Raw genomic sequence first — 11,042 nt, forward strand, 5'->3', positions numbered from 1 at the left:
GAAATATATGATTTTAGTGACGGAGCAGCTAATGAATTTTATGTTGCAAACTACAGATAAGAAATTGATAATGTAAAAGAACAAAGAAGATGTAACAGGATAAGTTCTGTGGAAATGTAGACAAAAACAAAACAGAGCACACTGAACTTGGGTATTGTTAATTTAACTCTAATTCCTTCCAAACATTCTGAACAGGAGGTTTCCTTATATCAGGAAAATGCCCGTAAATTGGCTGCAGTATTGCAGCAAATAACATCTCAGGATGTAAAACTGCCCATTCCTGATACATTTTAAATATATATATATATATATATACACACACACACACACACACACACATATACATACAGGTTTGAAAAAGACTTGATGGAGCAGTTAGCTGTCCCTGGGTTTGATATTCCAATTTTGGCCTATGTCTTGAACTTGGCACTTCCACTTAAAGGGGACAGTGCTTTAAAGGACATACTGTATATATTCAAGTATACGTCGACCTCATATATAAGCCGAGGGCAGATTTTGTGGCAAAAAGTATGGATTTTGATATGAGCTGAAGATAAGTAGAGGGTAAAATTTAGGGGCATGTAGCAAAGGATCTAAGGGATGAAGCTAAGGAAAACAATGCCAAAGAACTTTTAAAATTTCCAGCAGGTATAATTGTTTGCACTCTTATTAAAAGCTGGTTGGTTGAGAAAATAGAGAGGGGCCAGTGATTCCACGACAGCTTATGCTCTTGCCTTTCACCAGGGAATGGTTCTTTAAAAAAAAAAAGTTAAAGTACAGTACAGTCGGCCTTTCTTATACCTGCATTTCTTATACACTGATTCAAGCATCCATGGTTTGAAAATGTTCAAAAAAAGTATCAATTTCAAATATCAACCTTGATTTTATATTTTTTTATAAAGGACATAAATAGATAAGGGGGCACCAGGTTCAAATCACTAATGAAGGAGGCAAGTCTACTCCTGACCTTGGCAGAGAAAAGCTTTTTCCATCTCCAAGCAGAACACATAAGAGGAAAATTGAATTCAAGGGCCGATTGGCTCAGCTGAAGAGACATAGACAAGGTAGAGTGGCATCTCCACCCAGAAATCTTTCTCTTGATCACAGAGAGGTTCGGAATACCAAAGGTGGACCTATTTGCCTCCCCAGTAAACAACTAGGTGCCCAGATTCTTCAGACTGAGGGGGCAGAACAATTAGCTGCTCTACCTACAATGTGGCCCAGCGGGGTTTGGAAGCAATGGTAGTAATGGTTTGGAATTTTGAAGATCCTACCTGACAAGGTTGGCACAAGGAACAAACCCAAGTATTGTGGTCTGTTCCTACAAGAATGATCATTCCCGGCAAGTATCAACTGCTCAATCCTAAAAGGTAGTTCAAACAGGTATCCTGGAATGTACCTCAAGCTAAGAATATATGTTTTTAAAGGGACGTGTTACATAATATATGGAAAAATATTAATCACGTCTCTATCATCTTTATTGTCTAATCCAAAAAAGAAATAGATACTTATGAAGCAGAAGGCATCCTTGCATTTTAGGATATTTCTAGAGCTAAAAACTAAATTTCTAGAACTGACTTACGGTGACAAGGTATTATAGTAATTTATATCTGAGAATCCTTATCCAGTTTGCTGTTAAGAATAAAAGGCAATGTCTATCTATACCTGGAGTATCCTAGATATTTTTATAGAACTTTTGGAAAATTATAATTGATTAGAACATATGGACCTAAAATCCATATTTATTTTTCAGTTTTTAGTTTTCTTTTTGATGACAAGTGTGGTTACAACAGTGAACATCTCATACTGAACGCAAGGAGAAATGCCGTGGAAAGCAGGGCTGGATTTCCTCTGCTTTTGGGAGCTGAACGTATCCAAGCAGGCTGCTATACAAGCTTAGACTACATTATTGGAGACACTGGTATTGTAAAAGGAAAGCATTTCTGGGCTTTCCATGTGGAGCCTTATTCATATCTTGTGAAAGTAGGAGTTGCATCTGATGTTAAGATCCAAGAATGGTTCCATAATTCTCGTGATCTCACTAGCCCAAGGTAAGTAACATTTTCTTGGTTGTATGGTTTCTCATATAGATAGATACATAGCTGTAGAGACACACACACACACATACACACACAAATTTCCAAATAAGTTAAAAAGTTCCCTGGTCAAAATAACAGCTAGTTTGCTCCACTTTTATTAATCAGGTATCGTGATGGAAGCGGTCAGTATTTCTAGCTGTTCACTTGCATGTAATGAACTGTGCAGGTAATTCTTATGTTTGCTCAAGGAAATTTGGGATCTCTGCATATCAGTCATTAGCTTTTCATCTTCTTTCTCAAATGGAGAGTATCAAAAACAATTTACCATGGTGGTACAATTCAAAGATATAGCTGTGTTAGTCTGTAGAATCAATATGTAGAGAGAGCTTGTACTAACTAAAGAAAGAAGTTGGCTGCATGAGCTTTCATAGACTTAAGTCTACTTCCTCAGATGCATTTGGGTTTGAAGCAAGACTGCCATTCAAAGGAAAATTAAACCAAAACAAATCTTTAGGCAAACCCAGGGTCATTTATGCATGCCTAAAACAGCTCTTTGCCTCTTGCCACGCCTGTGTTGTAATATATAATTATAATTTATTTATATTCCGCTTAATCTCAAAGAATTCAAGCAGATTACAACAGTAAAAATAGCAAAATACAGTTAAAAGAAAGATGCTTAAAAATGCAAAACCCATTCTTTATCCCAATCTTAAAAACAGTTAACACTAAAAAGAAATTAAATCTAGTAAGAGTATAAAAGCATTAATATACAATCGGAATTAAAATAGAAAGAGATAGCAATGAGAGTTCCATGAAAATGGCGGGGGGGGGGGGGGAGGCAAAAAGATGTTCGAATATGGAAAGGCCTGCGGAAGAGATCTGTCTTAATGGCCTTCTTAAAGGACTCCAAGGTGGTAATTTGACGGATCTCATCCGGCAGGTCGTTCCAGAGTCTAGGAGCAGCTGCTGAAAAGGTACTCTGGGTCACTGTGGAGAGTTTAGTCCTCTTTGGTTGGAGCAGATTCTTTCCAGCGGAACGGAGAGTGTGGGGAGGATGATATGCGAGAAGGCGCTCCCACAAGAAGTCAGGACCCAGGCCATGTAGGGCTTTAAAGGTTAAAACCAACACTTTGTATCTTGCCTGGAAACTAATAGGCAACCAGTGGAGGGATTTTAAGACTCGTGTGATATGAACAGAACTTGAAGTCCCAGTCAGGCGTCCTTCAAGGCACCAACCTGGCTGCCATGTTCTGATCCAGTTGAAGTTTCCGAACTTGACACAAAAGTAGCCCCATGTAGAGCGCGTTACAAAAGTCGAGCCGAGAGGTTACCAGTGCATGTACCAGTGTTTCAAGGTCTTCCCACTCCAGGAAGGGGAGCAGCTGGCGTATTAGCCAAAGCTGATAGCAAGAGCTCCTGACCGTCGCATCTACCTGAGCCATCAGGTGGAGAGATGAGTCAAGGAACACCCCCAGACTGCGAACAGTATCCTTCAGTGGTAGTGTGACCCTGTCCAGAACTGGTTGGTATAATTCCATTCCCGGATTGGGGGTCCCTATAGCAAGTACCTCCGTCTTATCTGGATTCAGCTTGAGTTCGTTTTCCTCATCCAGTCCATTACCGAAGTAAGGCAGGCATTCAGAGGAGAGAGACCATCCTTAGTCACTGCATCAGTCCAAGACACAGAGAAATATATTTGGGTGTCATCAGCGTACTGATAACACCCCGCCCCATGTCTGGATGATTTCACCCAGCGGCTTCATGTAAATGTTAAACAGCATTGGGGACAGAATCGTGCCTTGAGGGACGCCCGACCTGAGCTCCCTCTTGGCCGAATAACTATCCTCAAGCAACACCATCTGGAATCTGCCTGATAGGTAGGACCGGAACCAATGCAAAGCAGAGCCTCCATATTGTGTATGTTTAATGCTTGGAACTGAAACAATTGTGTGCAGATTTAATAAAACCGTTAAGGTACTTAACAAGTTAAAAACGTTACATATTTTACACAGAGAGAGAGAGCGTCCAAAATGTTATAAGACATATGAAAATTGTTTCATTTTTCAGTTGGGATAAAGAAAAGCTATCCTAAAAGACGTAAAAGCTAGAACCTTTAGGAAATCTGCTCTTATGTTTGAAACTTGACATATGAAATGTATATCTCAAAAGAAGCTACCCCAAAACAAGCTGTATCAATTATGGAAAAGATTCACAACCATATAAGAGTTTCTTGTCCATTCACATAAATAGGTTTTAACTGGAGGGCAATATGAATTGTTATTTTGCCTACCTTACACTGGAATGAATTGTTAAGGATTTTAGCTTTCATAAAAGTGCCTTGCTTTGTTTCATAAATGGTATTTTGTTAGTAACGAAAGAGAGACTTATTACAGAAAATTGTGTAAATGGGGAATTGGTAAGTGATTCCAAAAACAGACCTCACAGAATCATAGAATAATAGAATTGGAAGAGACCGCAGGGGTCATCCAGTCCAATCCCCTGCCATGCAGTAAATCCAAATCAAACCATCCCCGACAGATGGCCATCCAGCCTCTGTTTAAAGACCTCAAAGGAGGGAGATTCCACTACACTCCAAGGGAGAGTGTTCCACTGTCGGACAGCCCTTACTGTCAGGAAGTTCTTCCTAATGTTGAGGTGGAATATCTTTTCCTGTAGCTTGCATCCATTGTTCTGGGCCCTAGTCTCTGGAACAGCAGAAAACAAGCTTGCTCCCTCCTCAATATGACACCCCTTCAAATATTTAAACAGGGCTATCATATCAACCTCTTAATCTTCTCTTCTGCAGGCTAAAAATCCCCAGCTCCCTAAGTCATTCCTCATAGGGCATAATTTCCACACCCTTCACCATTTTAGTCGCCCTCCTTTGGACATGTTCCAGTTTCTCCACATCCTTTTTAAATTTTGGTGCCCAGAACTGGACACAATATTCCAGGTGGGGCCTGACCAGAGCAGAATAGAGTGGGTCTATTACTTCCCTTAATCTAGACACTATACTTTTATTGATGCAGCCTAAAATTCCATTGGCCTGTTTAGCTGCCGCATCACACTCTTGACTCATATTCAACTTGTGGTCTACTTGGACTCCCAGATCACTTTCACATGTAGTCTCATTCAGCCAGGCATTGCCCATCCTATATCTGTGCATTTCATTTTTCCACGCTAAGTGCAATACCTTACATTTCTCTGTGTTGAAATTCATTTTGTTGGCTTTGGCCCAGCTTTCTAACCTATTCAGGTCATTTTGAATTTTGATCCTGTCCTCTGGGGTATTAGCTACTCCTTCTAGTTTGGTGTCATCTGCAAATTTGATAAGTATGCCCCCAATTCTGTCATCCAAGTCATTGATAAAGATGTTGAATAGCATTGGGCCCAGGACAGAGCCCTGTGGGACCCCACTGGTCACTTCTCTCCAGGATGAAAAGGAGCCATTGTTGAGCACCCTTTGTGTTCGGCCAGTCAACCAATTAGATATCCATGTAACAGTTGCCTTGTCTAGCCCACACTTTACAAGCTTGTTTGCAAGAATGTCATGGGGAACCTTGTCAAAGGCCTTACTGAAATCAAGATATTCTATATCAGTTGAGAAGTCTATTGTTTTTTCAAAAATGTGCAGCCATAGCTTAAATTGATAAGATTTTTTAAAAAAAATGTAGGCCCAAAGATGGCAGTCATTTATGACTACTTGACCAAATCAATACCAGTTCTTTTTCACCTGAAGCATTTGGGAGTGCTAACTATCCTTCCCTTATTGGATGACTGTTCCTCTATTGTGGCTGCCATAGTGGTATTATGATATATATTTTGCTAGTGCTGGCTGCTTGAACTTATCCTGAAGCAATTAGTTAGTACTTTGTTCGTAACCCTTGTTTTCAACCCATTAATAGTACTGACTGATGCCATCTTTTTCACCCTTAAGATTACAGTTACGTGACATCTTAATCTGTCATCAAGAAGAGAAGGGCCAGAAAGAGGTGGAGGGGGGAAGAATGGAGAAAAGGTGGACAACTTTTAAACACTAATATAGTTTAGAATTTATACTTCTTAGTTTGTTCTAATGAAGTATAGTTATTATTGAGACATATGTTTTCTTATTATGTCCTTTCATATTATTTGACGTAATATACCGTATATACTCAACTATAAGTCGACCTCATATATAAGTTGAGGTCAGGTTTGGGGGCCAAAATTGTGGATTTTGATATGATCCATGGATAAGTTGAGGGTAAAACGTAGCAGCATGTAATGAAGGATGTAAAGGCTGAAGTAAAGGAAAACGATGCTAAAGATCTTTGAAAGTTTTGACAAGCACAACTATTTGTGCTCACCCAAAAGACTGGATGGATGAGATAGTAGAGGGGTTGACACTTCTTTTAGGTGATCCAAAAAGAGATTAAGCTCTCACCGTTCACCAGGTTATGGTTCTTTTTTTGATAAGAATTAAAGTACAGTACCTACATTGACCCGTGGATAAGTTGACCCAGTTTTTTGGGGGTCAATTTTTAGACTAAAATTTCTAGACTTATACATGAGTATATACAGTAAGCAAAGATGCAGTGATTAGTCCTCTCAGCATGAGTAGCTACTCTATCTGCCTTTAAGCTTTCCTGTTTGCACTTCTTTTCTTTAGCAAAGTAGATTGATAATCCTGGTATAAATTATATTATAAAATATGTGATTTTTGTTTTCTGAAAAATATCTTCATATGACCCTTCACACAGTCATAGAAGTTCAGATTTTATTTACACACCATAGAATGCACCCTGGTAAATAATAGCTGGGCATGGGTTAGCCAAAATAAGAGGTTGAAGTTAGTGGAGTATTTTGTTCATTTCACCATACTACTGTACTTTCATCATCCCAGTTGATTTCTCTTATCAACCTTTTCTCCTCAGTTGAGAGAAGGAACTATTTGTCAGGACCAGAGCATGAACACAAATGCTAATCCAGTTTTCAGAAATTACATGCATAAGCAGAATACAACCCACCGAAAGTGCATATCTCATGCACTTCACATCATTGCCTCCTCCCACATAAAGGAGGAATAGCCAGAATCCAGTTTTATTAGATTCCTAATCTTTCATTGAGGAGAATAAGGAATTGTGGTATAAAAGAAAATAAATGTTATTAGATCACCCAATGTGGTTACTTAGCTGGTTCACTCAATAAGACAGATGTTATTTTAAACCACAGTTTCTGATGTGCACATAATGACAAATCAAGGATATGTATGATAAATCAAGCATATGTACAATCAAGGCTATACAGTGCTCCCTTCCCTTATGCGGGGGATCTGTTCCGGACCCCCTCGCATAAGGGGAAAATCGCGTATGCTTGCGCCTCATTGAAAATAATGGGGGCGTGTGCCATTCGTTAGATTCTCCTGCAGCTTCAATGTATACTGAAAGCCACAGAAGTGAAGCCCACATATGGCACAGGCTCACTGTATATTCAGTTTTCAAAGTATTCCCTGAAAGCATTTTCTTGTCATCTTCCTGAGCTGTTGTGTTTTCCCCAACTTGATTCTTTGGAAATGAAAGTAAGTCTGTTTTGGTGAAAAACTGCCTGTGGATATAAGTTCTCTCTTCCCACCTCTCTCTGTCTCTCACACACAAGTCAACAAAATATTTACCCACCAGGTCTCCTCTATATCTTGCCTCCATCCTCCTCACCCATTCACTACATGTAGTATCTCAGCAATGTGGGCTGTAAACATTGGCCTCCTGAAACAAGAATGATTTGAGCATGTTCATGCAATAAAATCAGTGTCATAGGATTTATAATGTGTGTATGTAACATGCGTAGAATTCATTAACCTTTACTCAAATTTACACTTTGAAAGCACCAGTATATCTTTGTCTCTCTCCTTCTCTCCCCCCGCTCTAAGGACTCAGACATTATATTTTTGAATGTCTAGATAGCACGGAATTAATCACATACAATTTGTCTGTATCCTGGAATGATGGGAAAGAAGAATGTTATGAAGTTAAATTATCACAGCATATGTAGAGTGCAGTTTGCTGATCTGTCCTCTTAGCTCTTATAGGTTATGTTTTCAAATAATACCAGCTAGTGGTCCACTTCTAGGAGCTGTAGTATAGAGGTGCACCTATGTTCTCTCCATTCCAGAAATAGGATCTTGCTCCTTTGGTCTGCTTCAGTTTCTGAAGATTATCAGAGTTGGGCTATAAGATGTTTGAAACCAGAGTACCACACACTCTGTCCTAGATTATCTAGGAGCCAGAGATGAATTGGCTAATAATACACTCATCACTTCCCATTTGCAGACTTGGGATCTTTGGTTTTGCTCCTTCATGGACAGCAAGCAGGGAGGGAGAAAACGGGGCGCATGCCCAGGAGCACCCCTCCATGATAACCAATGCGGTTTGAATATCTGCAGTATTTCTGATTTACGGGTGTGTGTGTCCAGAATGGATCCCCCACAAATCAGGAGGGACAAGTGTATATTAAAAGCCCAGTACACAGTGGCAGGTTATTAGAAGATATGAGAAAGTGGTTAGAAGAAAGTAAAAAAATTATCTTGTTCAACCTATCATTTCCCGTGCATTCTAAATGTAAATTTATAGTGGTTTCTTTGCACACTTCAGACAGTCCAGATAAAGATAGTATGCAAACATGACATAAAGAAGGCACCTCAACAAAGAATCAGTTGCCTGTCATTTTCATAAACCATGCCACACATCCACTTTTAAGATTTTTTGGCACCATTCACAATTGTGCTAGTTAATATTGCCATGAAAATATTCTTTTCAGATGAGTATGATTTTATGGTTTCAAATTTTTTTGAATCCAATTTGTTTGCATTTGTTCATTGCTGACAGAAGTTAATTGTACTCTCATAATATCTTCCCCTAACAGTTTATATATTCTGAATTCTCTTAGATCAGTTGCACAGTTTCACTTTCAACCGCAAATTCTGAAACTTTCATAATGTCATTTGTATATCTCAGTAGTATGAAATGTACCATTTCTCAAATTACTTCGAAAGATTTTAATAATGCAATTGATTTTGCAAATATTTTTTGCAAATTGATTTTGCAAATATTTTGCAAATATTTTTGATTCTTTTCCCTTGCAGAAGACATAGTAAACGAGAAGGAGGATTATTCGTGGCCACAGTCCTTAGGCCAGAGGCTGTTTCCCATCGTTATCTTGTTTAAGTAGCTAAAATGAATAAACCTCTTCTCTGCCAGTATTCATTAAACCATTCTAAATCTCCCCAATTTTTATGCTTTGATGGGTATGTTTTCCTTTGAATATTGGATACTTACAATAGATGTGTCTCTCTTCCTCTCACACACTGTGTAGCTGCATACCAGATGATCTGGATTCATATACAAGATTGTAAGAACCAGGGCATTGTCAAAATGTTAATGTGTTATACTGTAAAAGATTCACTGTAAATCTTAGGTAATGTAACAATACTTGAAGTGCATATAAAATCACATGTTTTCTTTTTAGATATGAACAAGACAGTGGTCATGACAGTGGAAGTGAAGACATCTTTGTTGAATCCTTGCAGCCTTTTACACTGGTAACCTTAGGTATGAAGAAATTTTTTATTCCAAAGGCTTCTCCTGCTTCACTTGCTCCTAAAGATTCTCTGAACAGAATTCTTCCCATGCCATCAAGCATTGGAATCTGCCTTGATTGTGACAAAGGCAAAGTTGGATTCTATGATGCAGACCGGATGAAGTGTCTTTATGAGCGTCAGGTGGATTGTTCTCATAAAATGTATCCAGCCTTTGCATTGATGGGTAGCTGTGGAATTCATCTGGAAGAAACTATTGCGGCAAAATACTTGCAGTACCAAGATGAAGACATGTAATGCCCAAGAATCCATCTTTTGCATTATGTCTTAATTACATCATATCTCCTAAGTGCTTTTGCTGCACCCTTGCTTTAGAGTCTTTCTGTTCTTTTTTGTTTTTTAATTGAGGAGAAAAACATTAATCTCTTATCAGCTGTAGTGCCCAGAAAAATCTTCCTGAAGTCACTCGTTTGACTACCTTTTTGGCTTTTAGTGAAATTGTATGCCTGGATCAGTAGCCTTATTGTCTTTCATAGGCTTGAGACCTGTCTGATTCTAAGCCTTTATATAACTGACATGGTATTCACACTCCAATTTTTAAAAAATGGAAGTAGGCTCCACATAACAGTATATTTCTTGTGGCTGTGCATTGGGTCCATTCACTTTAAGAGGAGGATATTTTGACAACATTGAGTAATTGGGTGTCTTAGGAACTATCTTTGCAAGGGAGCAAAGTACATTGTAAATCCATGCTGCAGTAGAAAACTGGTAAATGGTGGGAAGATAAGGTGAGTCATAATGATTGTATCTAAGACAGATTTCTTCTGACTTTGTACAAATGACTTTTAAAACTAATATAGCTGTATCAATGATTAATAATAAGGTTCTCATTTGTGTCAGTACTGTATGTAACCTCCTATATGTTATATTTAAATATATTTAAATAAGTGCAATTTCTCTTGAAACATCAGACCTTGGTGTTGAAAATTCTGCATATATGACAGGGGATAAAATGCAGTCACAGTTAATATTTATGTGTTTTTTAAATATGAAAAACATTTGTTGGTATGTTTTATAACTTCATAAAATAAAGGGTTTTAGTGTGTTTAGAATAAATGCACTGATAATTACATTTGAGACACTTTTGCCTTAAGGTGTCATCTTTGGTGCACATCTGTTAGCTAGAATGCATCTAAAGTTCCATATAGTCTGCTTAATGTGTGAAAAATGTTGCTCTGAAAAAGAGGTTCATACAGTACTGTAATTCTGATCATAATTTTCTTTGGGTGGAAATATAGGTGTTTAGTATATGTTACTTGGTACTCATCCCCAAAACATGGAACATGAAGCAGTTTCCCAAAATTTGTCAACTGTTATTCTGGATCATAAAGAATAGCCCAAAGTGTTAATTTTAGCCTGTGTTTATTTATGAA

The 11,042-nt window shown here is 38.3% G+C and overlaps 1 protein-coding gene across 2 annotated transcripts in view; it reads left to right on the top strand.

Moving 5' to 3' along the window:
• The window catches only part of TRIM36 (tripartite motif containing 36), a 44,811-nt gene extending 34,017 nt beyond the window's left edge, over window positions 1–10,794 (top strand). Inside the window, exons 9-11 of one of the 2 annotated variants that reach the window (XM_089492146.1) lie at window positions 1,754–2,051; window positions 5,977–6,057; window positions 9,540–10,794. In XM_089492146.1, the coding sequence (XP_089348272.1) occupies window positions 1,754–2,051; window positions 5,977–6,057; window positions 9,540–9,906 (746 nt within the window). In that variant the 3' untranslated portion in view covers window positions 9,907–10,794. The remainder of the gene's footprint in view (window positions 1–1,753; window positions 2,052–5,976; window positions 6,058–9,539) is intronic. The other variant, XM_089492152.1, reaches the window with a different exon arrangement.
• The last annotated feature ends 248 nt before the right edge of the window (window positions 10,795–11,042 follow it).

The sequence above is a fragment of the Sceloporus occidentalis genome, unplaced genomic scaffold, assembly GCF_023333645.1.
Source record: "Sceloporus occidentalis isolate IW3139 unplaced genomic scaffold, rSceOcc1.0.p SCAF_1, whole genome shotgun sequence".
NCBI lineage: Eukaryota > Metazoa > Chordata > Lepidosauria > Squamata > Phrynosomatidae > Sceloporus > Sceloporus occidentalis.